Genomic DNA, 27,314 nt, shown 5'->3' on the forward strand with positions numbered 1-27,314 from the left:
ATGTTAGAAGAAAAAACAAATGCTACCTTAAATTAACATTTAAGTGTTGGGGCCGGGCGTGGTGGCTCATGCCTATAATCCCAGCACTTTGGGAGACCGAGGCGGGGGGGATTGCCTGAGCTCAGGAGTTCGAGACCAGCCTGGGCAACACGGTGAAACTCCATCTCTACTAAAAATACAAAAAAGTTAGCCAAGCATGGTGGTGTGCACCTGTAGTCCCAGCTACTCGGAAGGCTGAGGCAGGAGAATTGCTCGAGCCCAGGAGGCGGAGGTTGCAATGAGCCGAGATTGCGCCACTGCACTCCAGTCTGGGTGACAGAGCAAGACTCTGTCTCCAAAAAAATAAAATTAAGTGTTGATTTTAGCTAAGCATTACATCAGAAACTGTGGTCACACATACTAGCTTTGAGGACAAGATCTGAAGCTTGCTGTTGTAAATGTTCTCTGGCAGCTGCTAGCTCACTTTCCACTTCTTTGTGCTTGCTTAATAGGGCCATTTCTCCCTCCTTGGCATCATCAAGCTGTTTTTGAAGAACCTAAGAAAGATTAAATAGCCATTGTTAAATGCAGGAATAATACTAAGCTAAATAATTCATTTAAATTATAAGGGTCAGCTTTCTCTTATTCAGAAGTCATACTAAACTATACACCAATTTTTAAATCTGTAAGTATTGGTGATTTATAACTTGATATTTTCATAAACATGACCCAATCAGGAAAGGCTATTCCACACTTTCTAATCCATTCTAATGTTGCACAGATATTAAAAACACGGTTATGAAATTTTCTAAGCCAACAAAACAAAACTTGTGGACTTCTGGCATTTTTTTCCCCCAGACTTGTGCAATACCCCTATTAAATTCAGGTTTAGAAAGCAAGCAATTTCTTGATCAAAGTCTAAATATCAGCTAGCAGGCAAACCATTATTAGTGAAAGGAAAAGAAAAAAATATATTTAAACTTTAAGCCCAATATTAAAATCCTTTTGTAAATAATTAGCAATATTTTCCCCCCAGAAACAGGGTATTATCTCGCTAAGCTCACTCACCCAGGCTGGTTTCTAACACCTGGCCTGAAGCGATCCTCCTGCCTGGGCCCCCCAAAGTGCTGGGATTACAGGTGTGTACCACTGTGCATAGCCAATAATTAGACAAGGTTTTAAGCTTGTCTTTTTGGGCCCCTAATATCTGAAATTCTGAAATAACAACTACAGGGTAATACAAATTATCCTGTCATTGATTTTTTTCACAAAGGAAAAGCAGGAAAAGTTTAAAAAAAAAAAAAAGTCTAAGTGGTGTGAAGCCGCTGATTCTAAGTGGGCCAGACTGCTCTCCAGCCTACAGAACAAATATATTTAAAAGAAAAAAAATCCATGTGTTGAATATAACATTCTTTACCTACCTGAACATTGTTCTCTGCTGTGGCAAGTGCCATCTGAAGCTTTTGGCATTTGTCAAGAAGACTTCCAGCTTCATCCTGTACCATCTGTAACTCTGTCTTTAATTTTCCTATGGTTTTTCGTAAAATTGCTTCTTGTCCCTGAAATTCTTTTCTAAGATCAGCTTCCTTTTCTTTGCTGGCCTGTAGGCTTTCTGCTGTAAAAAGCTGTGACCTTTTCAAAGTATCAAGCTCACGTTCATAAAAGGACTGAGCTTTATTCAACTTGCCTTCATAATCCTCAATTAGTTTCTTCCGTTCAAGTCTTAGCTCCTCAAGCATTTTGTTTAAGGACTCCACCTCCATTTTGTGTAGTTCCTCTGCCTTCTCCTGGCCTTTATTTACTGAGGCACTGTGATCCTGCTGTGACTTCAATAGCTCTTGTATCTCCTGTCTGTGAGCAGTTTGCAAGTCTTCTAATGCCAATCGTTTGTCTTTTTCAAACTGTACTTGAAGTTGTCCAAAGCTCCGTAATTTTTCTTCAAATTTCCTTCTAATCTCTTCGACTTCTCTAGACATGGTCACTATGCGTTGGACATGCTGGGCTTCTGCACAAAGTTGCATGTCCTCAACTCTGTGCTTATAAGCTTCAAATTCTGTCAAAGCCTGCTGCTTCATTTTTATGTGATCTTCTAATGATGCTTCTAAAACTTGAATCTTTCTTCTAAGGTCTAGCTCCTCTGTTACTTTGCTTTTATACTGCAATATTTTTTCTCTTGTTTCTGCAAGAATTTGTTGAATTTCTTCTTCATGAGCATCTCTGAGGGCTTGAATTGCAGATTCATGCTCATCATTTCTAGTGTTTAAAGCATATATTACCTGCATGGTTTTGAATAAGAAGGGAGAAGAATTGTGAATCCGTATTATTTTCTAACTTGAAGTTAATTCTTTCATTTGGATTGATATTTTTCTATGCACATAATATTGGCTATGGCTAATGTTAAATATGGAAACTTGATGCAATTGTTTTTGTACTCATAGATCGATTTGCTTAGCAAATTTCTATCTTAGCACAATCTTAAGATTTGTATTTAAAGACTTTTTAGTTATAATTTTAAAGCATTCAAATTTAAGACTGTTTTTTACTACAAATGAAATAGCAAAGAGGAAATGGACAAAGGAGGCAACTGGCCTAAGATAAAGGAGTTCTCATATGTCCCAGTCTAGCTTACGGGGGACTGTGAAGGCGTGTTCAGGAGAAAAAGTCTCATAGTAAGACTCTGCTCTATATTGGTGTCCTAGAGATACGAGAGGCTGCACATGAGGAGAAGCCCTAGGCCCTAAGTCTTCCCAAAAGCCTTTTATCTTTGTAATGGCCTGTTTAAATATTTCAAATTTTAAACTTTCCTTTCCCAATTCCCCTATAGTTTGCTTTTAAAGCTGATCCTCTTCTCTCTTCAAGTTTCTAGTGATCTCTTTATAAAACCCAATTTGTACGTTTTCTCTTCATATTTCAAATGCGGTAGTTTTACTCATTGGCTAATTTTCTCTCTGCCTCCAAGTAACCCAATTCCTTAAGCCAGTGTTTTGAGTACAGGTCTTCATTTTCATTTTAGTTCCTAGGTTTTAATGATTTCACTGAGATGTCCCAACCTTAATTTCAAATGACAACAGATTCCCTGCACAGTAACACTCTCCTTCCTTCCCTCTGTTCCTCGGATGCCCGCCATCACGCCACTGTGGTCACACGGTGAAATATTCATGACTGTTATTTAAGGCTTGGAGATGTCCCCTGAAGTGAAAAGAAGTAAACACTATACAATCAAAAAATCCAGTAGCTAAAAATCAGTGTCTGGAGATTGGCTCATTTTAATGTGACATTACTCTGGCTTTAGAAACGAATTCCAGCATCAGACACCAGAAACTGCAGTTATGATGGAAAAGTGTTGCCATTTTTTGTAGAGAAATTATTCATGCAGCCTGAGGTAACTGTGGCAGACTGGCTGGCTCTCCAAATACCACAGTAACTCCAGATCCCACTTGCTAAAGATAGGCTGTCACTCTCTGGGACTGCGGTTGCACCTGCAGAAGAAACAAGAAGGCTGCCTCAACACAGGGGCATCACTTTCTCTACACAGAGCTTTGTCTTCCAGATCCAGTGGCCCTGTCCCTACACTCGCTTGGTCTGCAATCATACCAAAGGTAACAAGATTGAGAGATGACAGGAACCCATTTGTCTTGCCATGCTATCCCTTTTTGCAAAGTCTACAGGAAAAAATGTGAACAGAAGTACTTATTCACATTCTGTTTTTTTAAAAACCCTCATTTCAAATTCCAAATTATGTTCCCAATAAGGTAACACAGATCCCAAGCAGGACTCCTTCATTTACACATTTACTCATAAAGGTAGCTTAAAAGCCAAGAAAGCTGACTGACTTCCTATTCCCATCCCCTTGGGTCATATCTTCCCACAAAGTCAAATGGCCATAAAAGACTGAAAGGATCTGTGATATAATAAGTGTACCAAAAATATAATTCTAAGCCCCCAGCCAATTGAATGGACCCTCCTCTTAGCCATGTGGACCCCAAAGAAACCTGAAAAACTAGTTTAGGCCATGACTGAAAGGGAAAGGTCAGACATGCCTCATTATGGATTGGACATGCTGGGCTTTTCTGCACTCTACACTTCAGGATTTAGACACAACTGACCAACGTTAACATTAAAACAGAGATCATAAGACTGACAAAACAGACTCTTCATAGCAATAAAATACCAAATTCCAAACAACATCATGTGATACTATACCAAGAGTCAGGTTGGAGTTTGGTATTTTATTGCAAGCCCTGAAGAAAATCAAAGTATTTTACCCTAAAATTTTTTTGTTTGACATTCCATATTCTGAAATGGCCCTGTAAAGCTGCCTCCTGTAAAGTAAATTTGCATTCTGTAGAGAATCTCCTTCCCATACTCAGGTCTTCTCCAGAGAGCATGACACCTTTTAAGGTCTGATAAGAGACATTTACCATCTATTCTCTCTGAAGTCTGCTACCTGGAGGCCTCATCTATATGACAAGAACCTTGGCATCCACAACCCCCTTATCTAACTAAACTCAAGCATTTCTTTACGCTGAATTCAACTCTTTAGTCAGGGCTTACCTCTTTCAACCAATTGCCAATCAGGAAATCTCTGAATCCACCTATGACCTAAAACCTCCCTCACACCCACCTAGAGATGTCCCACTTTCCAGGCTGAACACTATACATACTGATTTATGTCTCTGCCTGTAACTTCTATCTCCCTACAATGTATAAACCAAGTTGTAACCAAACCACCTTGCACACATGTTCTCAAGACTCCCTGAGGCTGTGTCACGGACCGTGGTCTTTAAGTTTAGCAAAATAAACCTCTAAATTGATTGAGACCTGTCTCACATACTTTTTGGTTTACATAAGAAACATATATTTGGTCTCTGCCCCCAGTTCCTGACATAGAGCTCCTAAGACTTTTGTAATTTCCTGTGCGATAGGATCATTGGACACAGTGAAATACAGCAGGGACCCCACCTCTCCTTTTAGGGACCTGCAAACCCCCAAACATGGAAATAAAGGAAAACCCCAAAGTTCCTTTAAGAAAAATTCCAGGCATCTAGCTAGCCCTGGAGGTAATTCAGTAACTTGTTAAACGAGAAGGTAACAGTATCCTAAGAACAATAGCCAAGGAAGTTAAAGCTCCAGAGATGTTTGCTTTTCCTACAGAAACTAAAGATAACATCCTAACATACATCCTTGAGTTGTCTTTTAGAGGCTTGAACCCCCACTGAATGGATCTGCTGGCATACAGACTCCAGATATGGGGGAAATGAAGACTAAATTTTACCTATTACCCTTTGTTTTATTAGTAAGTTTCTTCCTGAGGAACTTAGAGAAAGTCATTCCCTCTAGCAAGTCAGCATTTTTCTACTGAACTTAAATGCTTTAAACAAAGCTTCCCTTCCTTAATCAATTGCAAATCCGAAGACTTCTGAATCTACCTACCACCTGTGAGTGCCCCGCACCTCAAATGTCCTGCCCTTTTAAGCTTAAACCAATGTGTACCCTCCTTGTATTGATTTATGATTTTGCCTGTAGCTTCTGCTTTCTTGAAATTTACCCCTGCCTTTAAAAATCCTTGCCCGCAAGCCATCAGGGAGGCCGGATTTGAGCATTTAGCTGGCTGGTCCCCTCTGCTTAGCGCTCTACAATAGGCAAACTTCTGTCACTGCAAAAACCTTGATGTGTGTTTTCACTGTGCCAGGTGAGCAGACTCCAGTTCAGTTCTTTAACAGCAGAGCTCCTAAATCTAAATCCCTTGGAATCTCTTGGGTGACAGCAGCATCTTTCGTTCTAATGACATGACTCCTAGTGGGCTCTTGGGAAGGCCTCAGGATTGGGGCTGGCTGCCAGAGGAACCCATCATGTGACTATACAGTTGGAACTTCCAGCCCCATACAGGGACCTCTAGGGAGGAGATAAGGTCTGAGAGTTGAGTTGATCACCACCAACCAATGACTTAATCAACCATGCCTACACAGTGAAGCCTTCATAAAAACACAAAAGTCAAGTTTCCAGATTTCTGAACACGTGGAGGTGCTGCGAGGGTGGCATGCCTGGAAAAGGCAAAGAAACTCCACATTCCTTCCCACAGACCCTGCCCTATGCATCTCTTCCATCTAACTAACTTCTTCTGTACCCATAAATGGTGGTAAACATGTTTTTCTGAGTTCTGAGAGCATTCTAGCAAATTAATCCAACCCAAGGGAGGGTAATGTGAACTCCCTACTTATTTTTTTGCCAGAAGAACTTGCGGTTGGCATCTGAATGAGGGCAGTCTTGTGGGATTGAGCCTTTAACCTGTGGGATCTGACGCTATCTTCAGGCAGATAGTGTCAGAAATGAACTGAATTATAGTATACTCATTTGGTGTCCACTAGAGAACTGGTGTTGGCAGAGAAAACCCACACACATTTTGGTGACCAGAGGTGAGGTATTATGTGTTCTATCCAGTGTAAGGATAGGAAAAACTGTTTTTTCCTATCTCAAATAGGGACACTAAGGAAAAACAAGCCAACCAGCCAGAGAGAAGCCCATTTGCCAGAGTGCCTAGAGCAAAGCTGGTATAGGCCACAGGCTTCAGGCCTTTCCAAGGCTGGTCAGTCCTAGCCACAAAGAAGGAAAAGAGAATTCAACGAGGTAAAATCCAAAGAGAGAACTAAGTCACATCATTAGCATTCTGCTCCAGGAAATGATCTTGGAAAGAACCAGTCCCCGGTGGAATTCATATTTTGGGGATGAAATGAGGGAAGGAGGAAATATGTGAGTTTTCCCTTGTCGACAATTTATTGAAATAATCTTCTCTTTTTTCTAATATTTAATTTCCCTCGAAGCTTTGATGAATCAGTTCCAGTCCTGCCTCCTTTAATGAGTCTTCCACAACCACCCAAATCCATAAGAGTCTATCTTTTCTTTATATCTAGAACCTCCATTGCCTTACCTCACTCACTCCTGATTGTCAGTAAATATGTAGTTAAATTCGGAGGAGTCTCGATAAGGTTGAAAAGATGTATGAGGATATTAGAGAGCCTAAAAAGAAGCTGAAGACATAAAAGCACTGCAGCAATCAAAAAGGTGAAATTTAAAAAGAAAAATGTACAAATTAAAGCATTAAGTTAGAATAGGATTTAAGTAAACAAAACATGAGAAATAATTTAAAAAATATTATAGTGAGGAGCTTTTTATTTCACTTGATATTCTAATGCAGGAGTCAGCAAACTACAACCTGTAGGCCAAATATGGCTGCTGCTTGTCTTTGTATTAATAAATAAAATATTATTGGAGCACAGTTATGTCCACTTGTTTATGTATTGCCTACAGCTGCTTTCCCACTATGACAGCAAAGTTGAGTAGTTGTGGAAAACACCTTATTACAAACTCCTGTTCTAATCTATACATAGAAAAGCCATCTTATCAGCCAAAATTGGCAGCCACAAATAAAAAATAATAAAAGATCTAAATTTGCACTAGCTTGGTTTACTCCCTATTAAATAGTACAGGGTTCTTTCTGCTACCACTCATACACTGAGAAAACCGATTAAGAGATTCTGGAAGCATATTTTATAAAAGAATATATATTCATGCTGACCATATATTGGTATTTCCCAAGGAAAGCAATGTTAAATAAGTTTCTAAAAACTTAAAAAGAAATAACAAAATGAAGCCAAACATAATAACAAATTAATACTTTCATTAGTGATCACTTGAAATATATGACTACTAACTTATTTTTAAGTAAGAATGCTACATATGAATTTTCAAGTTGAGCTTAACTGGATATAGTATTCTCTAATTGTTCATTTTTCTATGTAATTATAAAGGTAACTATTTATTAGTGTCTTTCTCTGAACACTATTTTTCAGATCAAGGTAATATAAAAATTCCCTATGTTCTTTGAACATACAGAAGATATAACAAAGGTTTGACACTAGATAAAATCACTTAATTTCTTCAAGCTTTGAGTTTCTCAAATATTAAATAAAGATCTTATTATCTACCTTAGTAGCACCATTGATATAAGATCAACTGATCACTGAAATTTCAAAAATTGATGTTATATAACTATTTAAAAAAATATATGTAAGGCACTAAAGCATAGTAAGACTTATTAGTTGTATTATTTATTTATGGAGAGGGTGAGACTAATTTTAAAAGGAACTTTAGTAAATGATCATAATCACTCATAAAATTGGCTATTCTTTTACAAATAGAAAAAAAAACTCTCTTAAAGTCTCTTTTCATAAAGTACTTTAAAAGACATTAAGAGACATTTGCACTTTTTATGGAACTATGAACATTCATGGAATGGAATAGTATAGGAATCATTTCAGCAATTTCATAGTTCATTTTATGAACTATGTAACATTTCGTAGTTCATTTTATGAACTATGTAACATTTCGTAGTTCATTTTATGAACTATGTAACATTTCATAGTTCCATTTTATGCCAATGATGCATAATTTAACTACGTATTTAATGATGAATAAGCAATAGTAATTTTTACTTTTCCTATAAATCTTTCACCTTTAACTATGTATTTCATGATGAATAAGCAATAGTAATTTTTACTTTTCCTATGATAAATCTTTTTTTCCCTATGATAAATCAGATAATCTTTCCCACAGGTAAAATGAGAACAATTCTAGATCCTAGGTTTAAAGTGATACTTAGGTAAAATAAGAAGTTTCTGAAATAGTCCTCATTTATGCCTGCTCTGGACCAAATTGCCTTCCTCAAAAATTCTTATGTTGAAGCCCTAACCCCCAATATGATGGTATTTGGAGACGGGACCTTTGGGAGGTAATTAGGTTTAGATGAGACCATCAAAGTGGAGCCCTCATTCTGGGACTGGTGCTATTACATGAAGAGACACCAGAGAGACTGCTTCTGCTCTCTCCCTGCAATGTGACAACACATCAAGGTGACCACCTGCAAGCCAGGAATAGGGCGCTCACTGTGGAACTGAATTGGCTGGTACCTTGATCTTGGACTTCCCAGCTTCCAGACTGTAAGAAATAAATTTTTATTGTTTAAGCCACTCAGTCTAGGTTATTACATTATGGCAGCTCAAGCTGAATAATATCTTGGCAATATGCAAATACGTTCCCATTAAAATCTAAATCATTAGTCATAAGGTAAATTCACTGAAAGAGTAATAAAGCACATTTGTAATAACATACATTCACTAAAGTGATATATATTAGCTTAGTAATGTAAAATATTTTAACTGGACCTTAATTGTTGCATATTACACCAACAGGCTTAACACTGCTAAGGTAAGGGAATCATTGAATAAATGATGGTATATTCATACAGTGTAATACCATGAAACCATCAAAAGCACATTTCATTTGGAAGAATGTTTCACAATAAAAGAAAAAATGATATAAGGCAAGTATACAACGTTACATACAATAAGATCCCATTTTACAGGAGGAAAAAGTGAGTACAGATATATAGATATAGATATAGATATAGATATAGATATAGACATAGATATATAGATATGTAAAGAAATAAACCAGGCCTGGCACGGTGGCTCACTCCTGTAATACCAGCACTTTGGGAGGCCTAGGTGGGCAGATTACCTGAGATCAGGAGTTCAAGACCAGCCTGGCCAACATGGTGAAACCCTATCTCTACTAAAAATACAAAAATTAGCTGGGCATGGTGGCACGTGCCTGTAATCCCAGATACTTGGGAGGCTGAGGCAGAAGAATTGCTTGAACCTGGGAGGCGGAGGTTGCAGTGAGCCAAGATCCTGCTACTGCACTCCAGCCTGGGCAACAAAGTAACTCTGTCTCAAAAAAAAAAAAAAAAGAAAAGAAATAAACCAAATTTTTACTGACGAGATTTCAGTATTTCTACACATTCTATAATGAATGTATGTTCCTATTATAATCAGAAAGTATTAAACCTTTTTAATAGGTTAACAGTGACTGCGTGACTGCCAGTCTCAGTCTCATTTTTTTACTATTAAATTCTGAATACTGCTTCTCTATCCCTTCCAGACCAGGGAGAGGGTGGGAGAGGGGGAGAGGGAGAGGGAAGAGGGAGAGTGATGGGGAGAGGCAGAGGGAGAGGGAGAGGGAAGAGAAAGAGGAGGAGAAGGAAGAAGAGGAGGAGGAGGAGCAGGAGAAGGCGGGGAGAGGGATGGGGAGAGGGAGGAGGAGGAGGAAGGGAGGAAAAGAGGAAGGGAGGAAAAGAGGAAGGGAGGAAAAGAGGAAGAGAGGGAGCAGGGAGGTGGAAAGGGAAGGGAAGAAAAAGGGTGGGAGAAGACTCTCCCTCAGAATACATAACCACTATATGAGGCAAAAGGTAGCTTACCAAGTTAATAAAAGAGTAATCTCAGATTCAATAATTGTTTAAAAACAGATCTGTTACATTTTAAACAAAGAGAATGTTTGTATTATTAAATCTTCAATTCTTCTAGTTGAGCTAATCACCAAAAGGTTACTTGAGCCATAAGACATCAGAGTTAAAGAATATTGAAAACTCTCAAACTTCTCAAGAACAGCAGGTTACTTCCTTCTGCCAGAGGCTATTCTATCGGTTCCAGAGCAATAACATACACTAAACCTCTGTACCTCAATTTATATTCAATGGTACTCCCAGACCAGCCTTATAAATATAATTTTTTTTGCAAATTACCCAATTTATTAAAAAAATTATTAAATATTCCTGATGAGCCCTAAGTAGCTTACTAAGGGAATCCTATGTTTCTATAAAAATGGTTCACTGTTTGGAGCTGGGGTATTAGCACCACATCTCAATATGTCATCCTTACTGTATAAGAGCATGTTAATAAAATGTTTTTAAAGCTGGCTTGCTTTGGAGGTGATGAAATTGCACAAATCCCTCCATATTTTCTTACCTATTCTACTGGTGATCAGTAACAGCACATTTATGCTACCTAAGTTATCTGGATGACAGGAGTAATCATTGTAACATAAGAAAAGGCCAGGTGCGGTGGCTCACGCCTGTAATTCCAGCACTTTGGGAGGCCAAGGTGGTCAAATCATGAGGTCAGGAGTTCGAGACCAGCCTGGTCAACATGGTGAAACCCCGTCTCTACTAAAAATACAAAAAATTAGCTGGGCGTAGTGGCAGGTGCCTGTATTCCCAGCTACTCAGGAGGGTGAGGCAGAAGAATTGCTTGTACCCAGGAGGTGGAGGTTGCAGTGAGCCAAGATTATGCCACTGCACTCCAGCCTGGACGACAGAGTGAGGCTCTGTCTCAAAAAAAAAAAAAAAAAAGAAAGAAAGAAACTAAAGAAGTTATAGAATTAGGCCAGTGCGGTGGCTCACACCTGTAATCCCAGGACTTTGGGAGGCCCAGATGGGTGGATCACCTGAGGCTAGGAGTTCAAGTCCAGCCTGGCCAACATGGCAAAACCCCATCTCTACTAAAAGTACAAAAATTAGCCAGACATGGTGGCACGCGTCTGTAATCCCAGCTACTCAGGAGGCTGAGGCAGGAGAATTGCTTCTTCTGGGAGGCAGAGGCTGCAGTGAGCCGAGATCATGCCACTGCACTCCAGCCTGAGTGACAGAGTGAGACTCTGTCTCAAAAAAAAAAAAAAATGTGTGTATATATATATATATATATATAGAGAGAGAGAGAGAGAGAGAGAGAGAGAGAGAATTAAATTCAAGAAATAGTCCCAAGTACCTCAGGCTAATAAAATGAGGTAGATGAAAGAAAAATTATTAAAACGGGGAAATCATAAACAAACATGCATTCTAAAGAAAAAAGCAAGAACCAAAACTCATAGAATATCACTTAGTGCAAAGTGAATGTTAGAAAGAAAAATCCCAAACTCTTTCACCAGCAAGCATTTATGTACACATATGCATGAATTTTCTGTTTTCTGAATCATTTGAAAATAAGTTGCAGCTATCAGAACCCATCACTAAATATCTTCGTAGATTGTTTCATATGACCAAAGACAGTAGCATTATTATTCCCAGGAAATTTAACTTAATAGAATATTATCTAACACACAGCCTATATTTAAGTTCACCAAATTATTCCAATAGTGAAACCTATAGTAGCTTTTCTTTGTCAATGAAGATCCAATCAAGGATCCCACATTGTATTGAGTCATCATATTCTTTCAGTCTGTTTTAATATATAGTTTTTTTTTTTTTTTTAAAAAAACCTTTGCTTTTTGTTTTTTTATTTCATCATATTAACATTTTTTAGAAAGCCTAGGCTGGATGTTTTCTAGAATGCATATATTTTTATAGTCTTTATTTTATAGGTTTTTAATGTCAAGTTTCTCTGTGGAAATCTTACACTGTGGCTTCTCAATCCATCCTACCTACCACTGCTTACAGTATCTAATACATTATCAGGGCACATTTTATCAGTGTGCTTTTCCTATACTACCTTTCCCCCAACCCTCTGCTAAACTTTTGTAATGTCCGACTCAGTATTAAAAGAAAAAATATTAGAAAATGAATTTTGTTTACAAAAGGTTTAGTCCCTAAGACAAACCAACCTACTCCTGTGTGGCAAGCCCTTTAGGAGAGCGCGCCTGAGTAATAACAGCTGTCTCTGTGGACCACATGTCCTTTCTTTTCCTGAGTGGAGTTTGTGAGCCAAAGGTCAGAATTGGACTGTTCGCAACTACGGAAGGATTTTTTTTAAGAGGCTGTGAGAGTGGAAGAAAAAGCAACTGGCCGGTTAGACATTTAAAGAGGACTTTAACAAAACCTTTTAACCCACTGTAAACCAAAAATAAAATTCCAAGTTCCCCAAATAACTGAATGGACTCCTCCTCTTGGCCAAGGGCATTCCAAAGTTAACTTGATAAATTAGTTCAGGCTGTGATAGGAAGAGGGGGTCAGCTATACCTCATTATACCCTCCTCCCACTGGAATTCAGGGACAGCTGACAAGAATTAAAACAATGATTTTAAGACTGATGAAGCAGATTTTTTGTAGCAATAAGACACCAAATTCCAGCCAGGTTTACAGGACACACAGCAAGCCCTGAAAGAAACTGAAGTATTTCACTCCAAAATATATTTCTTTGACATATTTTGAAATGGCCCTGCAAAACTGTCTCTTGTGGGGAAAATCTACATTGTGTGGAGAATCCCCCTCCCTTTCCAGGTGTTCTCCCTGATCCGGGGGAGAATTAACTAAGAGTCTGGGATCTTTTTAGGTCTGATAAGAGCTCTGAAGCCTGCCACCTGGAGGCTTCATCTGCATGATAAAACCTTCGTCTCCACAACCTTATCTTAACCCAGACACTCCTAGGTCTTTAGGTAACAACTCTTTGAACCAGCTGCCAAAAAACTTTTTTTTGAATCCACCTATGACCAGAAACCCCCACCCTGTCCCCCTCCTTTTGAGTTGTCCTGCCTTTCCCAATGGAACAAATGTACATCTTACGTGTATTGATTTATGTTTTATGCCACCTTAAAATGTATAAAACCAAGCTATAGCCCGACCACCTTGGGCATATGTTCTCAGGATCTCCTGGAGCTGTGTCAGGGGACATTGGTCACTCATATTTGGCTCAGAATACATCTCTTCAAATATTTTACAGAGTTTGACTCTATTCGTTGACACCATATTAATATAAAAGATTGAGTCACTTATCTATTTCCTATTAATGACTAGAACAGGATCTACTAGAGAGATGCACTGAAGATCTGGAGTTCAACGTGAATAGAATGGAAACAAATCCTACCTACACAGAACAGTTCAGCCCCATAAATGATTCGCTTTTTTTTTTTTCCCCCGTGGTCCAGTGTCTTTTTTTTTTTTTTTTTTAACTAGAAAGGAAAATCAAAAGACGAAAGCCATTCTTCATACACTATGTAATCAAATGAATGTCAGCAACAGACGAGTGTTCAAATGAAACATTTACAAGACAGTTCACAAAAGGAGCTTATTTGGATTTACTTAAGCCAAGGGCACTATAAAACTCTAATTTTAAAAGAACTTTAAAATCCAATTGCATTGGGAAATTGTCTTTAAAGATACATTTCCTCTCTATATGATTCTATAATTATTGCTGGGAAATCTTTTGGAAAATATTGATAAAGTCTAATAATGTTGGAGGTATCTTTGTGTATGGTAATGTAGAATACATCTGTTTCCCCAGATTTAACTTGAATTCTCAAACAGCAAGCAGAAGTCCTACTATACAGCTGTTATTCAGGATCTGTGCAATGGGATCTGTGCTACCATACTTCGACAACAACAAAAATCAAAACAACAAACATTTTGTGAATGCTCAGTACTTTTTTATATGCATTCTGGCAAAGAAAAGTATGAATGTTCTTAATCTTTCTTAAACAGACCTGCTCAAAATAAAACATATTTTTATTTTGGCATAAAATATAATGGCAGACAATTTTAGATAATATATATTAAGTGTCAAGCTGTATAGTACAGAATACTGTGACACGGCATAATAAGTTTTCAGTAGAAAGAACTGGATAAAGATTGCAGTAATTAGAAAGGCATAAAAGGGCAAAGTCAGTTGTCAAGAATTACCAGGAAAGCAACTTCAGTTAAGGCACAAAACGTGAATGGTTTTTGTGGTTGGTATGGCCCAATAATCCTGGAGACTGAGAGAGTGAGTGCCACAGAATGCCAGTTAAAGTTAAAAACTTCCTGGTTATTAATTTGTCCCTGAAATTAACTGGAAAAAGTCTCTTCATAGTAATTTTAAGATTTAGAATCTCTGTATATTTTTCTGTTTGTATGCCTACAATGGTACTAGGCAATGGTTCTAAGACAGATTTTTTTCTTTCACATTTGAACATTTCTTAAATCAGGGTTCATCTTAGTCAACTGAATATCATAGTTTAATTGACAGCAGGACAAAAGGATAGCAGTTTTGAGGGTTTTTTTGTTGTTGTTGTTTGTTTTTAAGTTTTTTAAGAGACAGGGCTTCACTATGTTGCCCAGGCTGGCCTTGAACTCCTGGGCTCAAGTGATCTATTGCCACAGCCTCCTGAGTAGCTGGGACTACAAGCATGACCACCACACCTGGCTTTGATAATAGTTCACTGGTTTATTCTGATAACATGCCTTCACTGTTTGCTATCTGACCAGTACAAACACCCTCAATATTCTTGAATGAGATGGCAACACTAAAACTGTGTTTTGCCCTTTGGAATAAAAAATGACAACATCCAATAACAAATAAAAAAGAAAAATAAATAATAAAATAACAGTCACATAGGTTAATTGTGGTAGTATAACTTAATTTAGAAGACATAAAAATAATATTTGCTAAGCATTGGCAAAGCCATTTTTTTTGTGTTTTATACTACAGAAGACACTGATAAGTTTCAACCTTCAAAATTTTACTTTAGAAGATCAACAAGCAAGAAAATGAAGTCAAAAACTACCTCTTTCTCTTCTTGAAAAGCAGTCCAAAGCAAAAAAGAAAATAAGACAAAGGTAAACTCTATCTTGGATAAAGTTTTATCTACGAGGCATCTTTACCTGAATCTCAATATGTGAGGACAGAAAGCAAATGAGGAAATACGAAATAATTTGTCAGAACAGAAGAAGGTAAAACCTTAGTGTTGAGAGAGACACAAAAATCACTAAGGAGAAATTTGACTTGTCCAGCACAGCCCTAGAAACACAAGAGGAGCAGGTAGGGCGCAGAGATAAGAGGCTGGTAACAGGAGGTTGTTTTCTAGTTTGCAAAGGGCAGTTAAACCCCCAGTTGTCACCTGAATCAAGCAGACAGGAAATTAATCTCTCCTATACTAGTAAAAAAAAATAGATAAACAAATAGAGAAAATGAGCTAAAGAAACTGTAGGCTTGGGGATGCTGGACACAGAGTGTCAGAGGCATGTGAACCTGAGCAACTTCATCTTAAATAGGAGCTGGGTAAAATGAGGCTGAAACCTACTGGGCTGCATTCTCAGATTGTTAAGGCATTGTAAGTCACAGGATGAGACAGCAGGTCATGACAAAAGACAGGTCATAAAGACCTTGCTGATAAAACAGGTTGCAGTAAAGGAGTCGGCTAAAACCCACCAAAACCAAAATGGCCAGGAGAGTGACCTCTGGCTGTCCTCACTGCTACACTCCCACTGGCGCCATGACAGTTTACAAATGCCATGGCAACGTCAGGAAGTTACCCTATATGGTCTAAAAAGAGGAGGCATAAACAATCCACCCCTTGTTTAGCGTATCATCAAGAAATAACCATAAAAATGGGCCGGGCGCGGTGGCTCACGCTTGTAATCCCAGCACTTTGGGAGGCCGAGGCGGGCGGATCACGAGGTCAGGAGATCGAGACCACGGTGAAACCCCGTCTCTACCAAAGATGCAAAAAATTAGCCGGGCGTGGTGGCGGGCGCCTGTAGTCCCAGCTACTCGGAGAGGCTGAGGCAGGAGAATGGTGTGAACCCGAGAGGCGGAGGTTGCAGTGAGCCAAGATCGCGCCACTGCACTCCAGCCTGGGCGACAGAGCGAGACTCCGTCTCAAAAAAAAAAAGAAAAAAAAAAGGCAACCAGCAGCCCTCAGGGCTGCTCTGTCTATGGAGTAACCATTATTTTATTTCTTTACTTTCTTAATCAACTTGCTTTCACTTTGCACTACAGACCAGCCTTGAATTCTTTCTTGATTGAGATCCAAGAACCCTCTCTTGGGGTCTGGATCGGGACCCCTTTCCTGTAACAAGAGGAGGTCAGAGATGAGGCATGGTACAAAAAGCAGAGGGATTCAGTGAAGAAACTCACAAGCCACAGTCTGGGAGAAAATATTTGCAAAAGATAAAGGACTTAACCAAAATGTACAAAGAACACTTACAACTCAACAATAAGAAAATGAGTAATCTAATTTTAAAATGGGCAAAATATCTCAATAAATACCTCACCAAAAAAGATATGTACATGGCAAATAAGTATATGAAAATATGCTTAACATCAATAATGATTTGCATATTAAAATAGTGAGATGTCACCACACACATATTAGATCTAGTCCAAAACCCAAAACACTGACAACAGCAAATGCTGATGAGAATATGGAGCAGCAAGAACTCTCATTTATTGCTTGTGAGAATATTGTAGACATTTTGGAAGACAGTTGAGCGGTTTCTTATAAAACTAAACACATTCTTATCATACAATCCAGGAACTGGTATTTACTCAAATGAGTTAAAAATATATGTCCACACAAAAACTGGCACACAGATGTTTATCGCAGCTTTATTCAAAAGTGCCAAATCTCAAAAGTAAGGCGTCCTTCAGTAGGTGAATGGATAAACTGATCCAGACGATGGAATATTATTCAGAGATAAAAAGAAATGAACTATCAAGCCATGGGAAAACATGAAGAAATCTTAAATGCATATTGTTAAGTAAAAGAAGCCAAATTGGAAAAGCTACACATTGTATGATCCCAATTACATGACATTCTAGAAAAGGCAGAAGTATAAAGACAGTAAATAGATCAGTAGTTGCCAGGGGTTGAGGAGAGGGAGGAAGGAATAGGCAGTGTTACAGGTATCATAGCTAGGCAAGACTGGGGCAGGACAGGGCTCTGCTCCACCCCCCAACTAGAAATGTCAGGTGATGGTTTGGCAATTGCCTCTCTAAAAATGATAATTCAGCAGCACCAGGGACAGGCCATTTCCTGATGGTCCACACCTGTTAACATCGAAATGTTAATTGGATGCAGGCCCCAGGGAGAAGCAACTTCCTGGGCATGCAGATTAAGAGACAAAAATGGCAAAGTATCTTCTGGGTACACTACACTGGAAAAAGGAAGAAAGCCTCAGATGGGCATGAGTACAACTCCCTAAACACACTACGTGTGCACTGCACATGCAGGCAGCCCTCCCTTAGGGAAAAATCATGGGAAAAAGGTGAGCCTATAAAAGTCCTAGCATCAGGTTAAACGGGGACTTGACCTTCTCTCTTTAACCTTCATATGCCTGCTTGGGTCTCTTCCAAGTGCACCTTCCTTTCTCCTGTTCTAGGCCTTTTAAATAAATTTCCATTCCTGCTCTGGAACTTGCCTCAGTCTGTTTTTCTGCTTTATGCCCCTCAGTTGAATTCTTTCTTCTCAGGAGGCAAAGACTGAAGTTGCTGTGGACCCGTATGGATTTGCCGCCGGTAACTCAGGGTACCTCAGATCTCTTCCACCGCTAACATATTTGGTGCCGTGACTTGGATACCTTCCTAGTGGTAAGAGATTTCTATGCCTCACCTTCTTCAGCTGGAGGCATCTGACCCACATGCATGGCTTTTCCTCTCTTTCCTGCTTACTAACAAATTCCCCAGAGTAATTCCTCTTGGCCAGAGTGACTCTGCTCCGCCCAGCTGATTTCTCAGCTCACCTTGCCAGGTGGCTTGCAAGGGTGGTAGGGACTTGAGGGTCTGTACCGAGCAGATCTAAGGCATTATATGGCCCTTCTTGACAGGAGCCTTGCACAAATGGTGGGCCTAAAGCCTAAACCATGTAATGTCTGGGGCTTCCTCTGCTTTTTCAACTAAAATCGGCTTTTTTCCAGGACAAATACGAATTGGAACTCTGGCTTTGCTGGCTTTTCATAACTCACCAAGTGCTTTTTGTTCCTGTTATATCCCGGGGCTAAGTTTTCTAATGGCTCTTAAAAGCTGCTTTTCCACCTGCACAGACCTTCACTCTGGCCCTTTTTAAGGACTCCACCCACTTGCTTTTTAAGTTAGCACCACTTTAGGAGCTGGAGAAATTCTTACGCCAAGCCGCAGGTCCTCAGGGGTTACTGATTCATGTTTGACCTTCTGTTCCAGAAGGTGAACAAATGTTGCCCTCTTGAATCCATGGGCTACTGTTCTTGCAAGCATTTGAGGGGTTTCCATGAGTGTTCCTTCCACTTCCTCCTTTAGCTCCCGTTTCTTGAATTACTTCCACACCCTTCTCAACAGGCAACAGGGCCTTCAAAGTCATATTCTAGGGGAGAGAATTCCAGCCCCTGTAGCAGTTAATGGAGAAATAAGCTTCTAAGAAAAGACATGATCATTTTATTACTAAAATACTTCAAGTGAGGGTTACTACAAGGTCGTGGCGACAAGGCCAGCCCAAGGCCACAGACACAAGAGATCCACATGACAGAGATGAAGGGTGGTCCCAAGCTAAACTTATGATGAGATGGGACTGAGAGACAAGACTAGCTAGATTTCCTAGGCCGACTAAGAATGACTTCCACCCCTCCGGATCCGGCAGGGTGTCCACTGTGCTCCTGATCCAGTGAGGTGCCCACTGCCGCTCTGGATCCGGCTAAAGGCTTGCCATTGTTCCTGCACGGCTAAGTGCCCGGGTTCGTCCTAATCAGCTGAACACTAGTTGCTGGGTTCCACGGTTCTCTTCCGTGACCCACGGCTTCTAATAGAGCTATAACACTCACCGCATGGCCCAAGATTCCATTCCTTGGAATCCATGAGGCCAAGAACCCCAGGTCAGAGAACACTTGGCTTGCCACCATCTTGGAAGTGGCCTGCCGCCATCCTGGTAGCTCTGGGAACAAGGACCCCCTGGTAACAGGACTAAGGGTACCCGTTAAGACTGGTTAAGCCCGGAACCCAGAACTGAGGGTACATGGCAAGACCAGTTAAGCCTGGAACCCAGAACTAGGGGAATATGGTAAGACTGGTTAAGCCCAGAACCCAGAACCGGGGGTACATGGTAAGATCGGTAAAGCCTGGAACCCAGGACGAAGGGGGATGCCTCATCCAGGATAATAGGAAGAAAGGGGGAATGCCTTCTTTTTCCTTTTTCTTCTCCTCTGTTCTCTCTTCACAAGTGGCAGATGGGTAATCATGTCTCCACACGGCAGGGCATGTTCCTCGGATGCATTCCCCAAAACTGGGAAGTTTAATTTCCCCGAACTTTAAACTACTTGGCTTCAAAATAAACTGGGAGGAAATTACTTCTAAACTTCCATTCTTATTCTGGAACTTGCCTCGGTCTCTTTTTTTTGCTTTATGCCCCTCAGTTGAATTCTTTCTTTTGAGGAGGCAAAGACTGAAGTTGCTGTGGACCCATATGGATTCACCACCAATAATTCGGGGTAATTCGGATCTCTTCCACTGCTACAAGAGCACAGAGGATTTTTAGGGCAGGGGAACTATTCTATATAATGCCACAATGGTGGACACATGTCATTATACATTTGTCAAAATCCCTAGGATGTACAACACCAAGAACAAATCCTAATGTAAACCACGGACTTTAGGTAATAATGATGGACTTTGGATGATAATGATGTGTCAATGTAGGTCTAGCGATTCTAACATATCACTCTACTACATGATGCTGACAGTCAGGGAGGCCATGTGTGTTGGAGAAAGGGGGATGGGAACTCTGTACTTTCTGCTCAACTTTGCTGTGAAACTAAAAACTGCTCTAAAAGAGTAAAATATTTTTTAAAAATCTGCATCCTGAACAATGTGTCCCCAGTTCTCCCCACACCTGCCCAAATTCTGAATGCCAAGAGTCAGGCAGCAGATTAAAGAATTCTCTGAAGAAAATTAAGTATCTATTCACATTGACATTTGGGTGTGTTCAATTTATTAAAAAAAAAAAATCTGCTGGGGTTCCAGTTTCCACCTAGAATGTAGAAATATAAATGGAGCAATGTTCTACCTAATGACTACGAAATAACCTATAAATTCATCAATTTTCATGAACCTATCAGGAAGCTGAGATCACAGTGCAACCAATTGGCTTTCACTCTAAGAAAGGCCTCCAAGGACAGACAGGACACAGGCATTGGCTCACCTGTGGCAGAGCACAGAAGGAAAATGAGAAGGTCACATAACTGGGTAAGAATTCAGCAAAAATTTACTAAAAATTGCTAAAGGTAATAACATGGGCAAGTGTGAGAAAATGGAACCCAGGGAAGCCACAGACACAATCAAGTTTGCCTACTCATAGAGTCTTTTCTATGTCCTCGGTGGGTACTCACAAGAAAAACTGTTTACTGGGTAGGAGACTAGAGAAAGCTTTGCTCAGAGAAACAGGCCTCCCACTGCAGGGAAAGCATAAAAACTACCCAGATCCTTCTCATCTAAGGAACAAAAGCCATAAGCTACTAGGGTAAGGGCGACAAACCCTCTTTTTCTACCGCTGCCCCACCTCGGCACCTTTACCCCCAGGGCAAATGTGATAACCTAGTGAGGCTGGGGAAAGAGAAAAAAAGAAAAACTCTTTGGGAGAATGGGCAGGAATCCACTGGATGTAAATGAAAACAAAATGTATCAAAACTTGTAGGATGCAGCTCAAACAGTGGTCTGCAATCTGTTTTGTAAATAAAGGAACACAGGCATGCCTTTTCATTTATGTGTTGTCTATGGCTGCCTTCCCATTATCCTGGCATAACTGAGTAGTTGTTATAAACTACACTGAAAAAGAAAGACCTCAAATCAATAATCTAAATTCACACCTCAAAGAATCAGAAAAGGAAGAGTAAATGAAACCCAAAACTAACGGAAGAAAACAATAAAGATTAGATATAAATGAAACCAAGAATAGAAAACAGTAGAGAGAACCAATGAAACCAAAAGTTGATTTTTTAAAATGATCAACAAAATTGACAAGCCTTAGACTGATTAAGACAAAGGAGAACCACACTTTTACCACTATTAACATTGTACTGGATGTCCTAGCTAGAGCAATTACACAAGAAAAAGAAATATAAGGCATCCAAATTGGGGAAGTAAAACTATCATTATTTGCAGATGATACAATTTTTTTTATGTACAAAATCTCAAATGATCAACAAAAAAACTATTCGAGTTAATAAACGAATTCAGCAAATTTGCAGAAGATTTAGAAGCTTTAGGTCTCTGAGGCACAAGAATCACTTGAGACCAGGAATTCAAGACTAGCCTGGGCAACAAAGCAAGAGTCTGTCTCTACGAAAAATTTAAAAGTTAGCTGGGTGTGGTGGTATGCACTTAAGAGTCCTAGTTACTCGGCAGGCTGAGGTGGCCAGATTGCTTTAGCCTAGGAGTTCAAGGGCATAGCGAGCTATGACCTTGTCACTGCATTTCAGCCTGGGTGACAAAGCGAGAACTTGTCTCTCTTTAATTAAAAAAAAAAAAAAATCAACACACATCAATTATAAACTATCAATGAAGCAATGAACACTCTGAAAAGAAAATTAAGAAAACAATTCCAATTACCCTGGTACTACTGATGCTGTGACTTACATGCCCCAAATAATTTAATGTTAATAGAGACTGAAGTTTGTAAATGTGAAGGAACGCCTTAATGGCCAATATACTGGGAACTGGGTATAACTCTTAGTTTATCTCATCAATGTTGGAGCCTCTAGAGAGTGACAGCTACTGATATCATTAAGGTATGTGGTGATTAGGAATCAGAGTGCTTTATTTTCTTCCAAAATTTATGGAGTTGGTCTGTACCTGGCTCTGTACACTGAGGTACATTACATAGGTAAACATGCACCAAATATGTTGAGGAAGGACCACAATTCTAGTGATCTCTTCTAATTTGGAATGCTGTAACATAAAACCTATGCTTGCTCTCAAAGCATTTTTTATGGGTTCTCCAACCAGTTCTTGTCCCTTCATCCATTCAAGGATTGCTGATATTCTTAGGCAGAAGGGAAGTGAAGCCAAAAGTGACATTCCTTCCCTCATCTACTCATCTAGTTCACGGCTCTACGGGTCATATCAAAGAAAAGAAGCTGGGAAACCTCTGGTATATTGATAAAAATAAATGAGAAAAGGAAGGCTGTTTTCCTCTACCTGCTAAAACACTATAACTATCAGTTTCTCAATTTTTTTTTTTTTTTTGCCATTCTATTCATCTACGTATATCAAGGAAAGAGACCCTAATAGGAGCTAGACTCTTCTTTTAAACACTTGTTTTCTAATTGTCCTTCTTAAACCTACCCGACGAGCAGATGACATAACCATCACCTAGGACTGGCTCAAGGTCACATGCAGGCCTCTGAAAAATGCATTTTGGCATTACAACCTTGGAGAAAAAATCACCCACAAAGCAACCTTGGAGCAGTGACTTAACAGCAGATTTTTCTTCTTGGTGACTGAACTTTGGAATTGAAAGAAGCAGAGGGGATGTAGGGTAGGCTACAAAAATGGCAAGAGATCAGACTGCCTGCCTGCCTCGTATACAGATAGAAGATGCAAAATGCACCACAATGAAATTACTAATGAGAGCAACAAATACTCAAAGCTGCAATAGCAAAGATTTCCTATATTTTCATGCTCAATTCAGACAAAATTTCTTCTTAAATACAATAAAGCCAATTAAAAAAAACATTTATATTGCAAAAATCTGGATTAGGGAAGTTGATAAATATTTAAGAACTAATTATGCTTCTTTTTCTCTACACCTGTGCCATTACTAGTGATCTCCCTGGAATGAGATCACTAGTAATGGATCTCCCTCCTTTTGTCATATCCCTATTGAAAATGATGCTTAGGAAAAGTATATGTACTATATATTCCCTGATTACTAAAGTAATCACTATTCATTGTAGAAAATTTGGATAATATATTAAAAACAAAAGGAATAAGGAAAAACATTCCATCCTTTATCTTATTACAACTGTTATCTTTTTTCCATATCTCACCTTGTAACAGAACCTAATAAGAGGTTGGATATAGGGAATGAAATACAAAGAAAAATTTAAAATCACACCAAGTATTTGGAATCTGGTAAGTAAGATAAAAGTTGTGGTCATGATAGAAAATGTATACCTTTTTTCTTTTTTTGAGACAGAGTCTAGCTCTGTTGCCCAGGCTGAAGTGCAGTGGCGCGATCTAGGCTCACTGCAATCTCTGCCTCCTGGGTTCAAGCGATTCTCCTGACTCAGCCTCCCAAGTAGCTGGGACTACAGGCATGCGCAACCACACCCAGCTAAGGTTTGTATTTTTAGTAGACACGGGGTTTAACCATGTTGGCCAGGCTGGTCTCAAACTCCTGGCAACAGGTGATCCACCTGCCTCGGCCTGAAAAGGAATGCTTTAAAAAGTTAACTACACCAAGTTGATCTTCAAATGACCAATTTTGTAGTTATTGTTATACCTACCAAATAAAAAAAAAAACTATCCAAAAATACACCATAATTTTTACTATGCCCATGCAATTTCCTGTCATCAAAAGCACGAATTCTTTGTGCTGTATATCAAGTAAACTCAATTATGACTAACATTTCTTTAGTATTTGGAAAAGGCCATATGACACCACAGTCTTGCTAATACATACCCCTGAATGGCCAGGAATGCAGAGCAGATCTTAGGAGCAACTACCACTATAACCATTACATGGTATATCACAGCATCCACAAGATCGTGGAATCTGTTTTTAAGAATATCCTTCACCAAGGCAACCAAAGCAAAAATGAACAAATGGGATCACATCAAGGTAAAAAGCTTCTGCACAGCAAAGGATATAATCAACCAAGTGAAGAGACAACCCACAGAGTAGAAAATATTTGCAAACTACCCATCTGACAAGGGATTAATGACCAGAATACATAAAAGCTCAAAAAATGCTATAGGAAAAAAATCTAATAATCCAATCAAAAAATGGGCATAAGATGTAAATAGACATTTCTCAAAAGAAGACATACAAATGGCAAACAGGCATATAAAAAAGTGCTCAACGTTACTGATTATCAGAGAAATGCAAATCAAAACTACAATGAGATATCATCTCATTCCAGTTAAAATGGCTTATATCTAAAAGACAGGCAGTAACAAATGCTGGCAAGGATATGGAGAAAAGGGAACCTTTGTACACTATGGATGGGAATGTAAATGAGTACAACCACTATGAAGGGCAGTTTGGAGGTTCCTCAAAAAACTAGAAATTAAACTACTATGTGATCCAGCAATCCCACTGCTGGGTATGTGCCCAAAAGAGAGGAAATCAGTATATCAAAGAGATATGTATACCTTATGTTTGTTGCAGCATCATTTATAATAGTTAAGATTTGGAAGTAACCTACGTGTCCATCAACAGATGAATGGATAAAGAAAATGTGGTACACAATTGCAAAGATGAAGGGGATGTTACTACTGATCTCACAGAAATAAAAACAGCCATCAGAAACTACTACGAACACCTCTGTGCACACAAACTAGAAAACCTAGAAGAGATGGACAAATTCCTGGACACATACACCCTCCCAAGACTGAACCAGGAAGAAATTGATTCCCTGAACAGATCAATAATGTGCTCCGAAATTAAATCAGTAATAAATAGCCTACCAACCAAAAAAAGCCCAGGATCAGATGGATTCATGGCCAAATTCTACCAGATATAAAAGGAAGAGCTGGTACCATTCCTACTGAAACTATTCCATAAAATTGAGGAGGAAGGACTCCTCCCCAACACATTCTATAAGGCCAGCATTAGTCTGATACCAAAACCTAGCAGAGACACACACAGAAAAAAAGAAAACTTCAGGCCAATATCCTTGATGAACACCAATGCAAAAATCCTTAACAAAATACTTGCAAACCAAATCCAGCAGCGTATCAAAAAGCTAATCCATGATGATCAAGTAGTCTTCATCTCTGGGATGGAAGGTTAGTTCAACATACCCAAATCAACAAATGTGATTCATCACATAAACAGAACTAAAGACAAAAGCCACATGATTGTCTCAATAGATGCAGAAAGGCTTTTGATAAAATTCAACATCCCTTCATGTGAAAAAAACTCAGTAAACAAGATATTGAAGGAACATACCTCATAATAATAATAACCATCTATGACAAACCCATAGCCAACATCATACTGAATGGGCAAAAGCTGGAAGCATTCCCCTTGAAAACCGGCACAAGGATGCCCTCTCTCACCACTCTTATTCAACACAGAATTAGAAGTCTTAGCCTGGGCAATCACACAAGAGAAAGAAATAAAGGGCATCCAAATAGAAAGAGAGGAAGTCAAACTATCCCTGTTTGCAGATGACATGATTCTATATATAGAAAACCCCATAGTTTCAGGCCAAAAGCTCCTTCAGCTGATAAACAACTTCAGCAAAGTTTCAGGATACAAAATCGATGTACAAAAATCACTAGCATTCCTATACACCAACAACAGCCACGCTAAGAGACAAATCGGGAAGGCAATTCCATTCACAATTGCCACAAAAAGAATAAAATACCTAAGAATACCTGTACACAAAACATCACGTTCTCACTTATTTGTAGATCTAAAAATCAATACAATTGAACTTATGGACACAGAGAGTAGAATGATGGTTACCAGAGGCTGGGGAGGGTAATGGGGTAATGGGGGATGGTCGTGGGGGACTGGTTGAAAGATCTCCACAATGAGAATTACAAAACACTGCTCAAAGAAATCAGAGATGACACAAACAAATGAGAACACATCCCATGCTCATGGATACAAAGAATCAATATCATTAAAATGGTCATACTGACCAAAGCAATTTACAGATTCAATGCTATTCCAATCCAACTACCAATGATATTCTTCACAGAACTACAAAAAGCTATTTTAAAATTCATATGGAACCAAAAAAGAGCCCATATAGCCAAGGCAATCCTAAGCAAAAAAGACAAAGCTGGATCTATCACATTACTTGACTTCAAACTATACTACAGGGCTACAGTAACCAAAACAGCATTATACTGGTACAAAAACAGACACATAGGCCGGGCACGGTGGCTCACGCCTGTAATCCCAGCACTTTGGGAGGCCAAGACAGGCAGATCACCTGAGGTCAGGAGTTCAAGACCAGCCTGGCCAACATGGTGAAACCCCGTCTCTACTAAAAATACAAAAATTAGCCGGGCGTGGTGGCGGGCACCTATAGTCCCAGCTACTTGGGAGGCTGAGGCAGGAGAATCACTTGAACCTGGGAGACGGAGATTGCAGTGAGCCGAGATCGTGCCATTGCACCCCAGTATGGGGGACAAGAGTGATACTTTGTCTCAAAAAATAAAATAAAATAAAAACAAAACAAAACAGGCACATAGACCAATGGAACAGAACAGAGTCCAGAAACAAGACTACATACCTATGACCATCTAATCTTTGACAAAGCAGACAAAAACAAGCAATGGGGAAAACATTCCCTACTCAATAAATGGTGCTGGGATAACTGGCTAGCCATATGCAGAAGATTGGAATTGGACCCCTTCCTTACACCATATACAAAAATCAACTCAAGATGGATTAAAGTCTTAAATGTAAAACCCAAAACTATAAAAACTCTGGAAGATAACCTAGGCAATACCATTCAGGACACACGAATGGGCAAAGGTTTCATGACAAGGACACCAAAAACAATCACGACAAAAGCCAAAATTGACAAATGGGATCTAATTAAAGAGCTT

The 27,314-nt window shown here is 39.3% G+C and overlaps 1 protein-coding gene across 10 annotated transcripts in view; it reads right to left on the reverse strand.

Moving 5' to 3' along the window:
* The window catches only part of FAM184A (family with sequence similarity 184 member A), a 122,397-nt gene that overhangs the window by 64,967 nt on the left and 30,116 nt on the right, over nt 1-27,314 (reverse strand). For all 10 annotated transcript variants that reach the window (XR_009212480.1, XM_032157868.2, XM_032157852.2 and 7 more), the window contains exons 2-3: nt 1,401-2,255; nt 401-536 (exon numbers count right to left, since the gene is read on the reverse strand). Coding sequence is in view for 9 of the 10 variants with exons in the window: in XM_032157868.2 (XP_032013759.1) it covers nt 401-536; nt 1,401-2,255 (991 nt within the window). In the remaining variant the exon portion in view is untranslated. The remainder of the gene's footprint in view (nt 1-400; nt 537-1,400; nt 2,256-27,314) is intronic.

The sequence above is a fragment of the Hylobates moloch genome, unplaced genomic scaffold (genome assembly GCF_009828535.3).
Source record: "Hylobates moloch isolate HMO894 unplaced genomic scaffold, HMol_V3 SCAFFOLD_2, whole genome shotgun sequence".
Classification (NCBI taxonomy): domain Eukaryota; kingdom Metazoa; phylum Chordata; class Mammalia; order Primates; family Hylobatidae; genus Hylobates; species Hylobates moloch.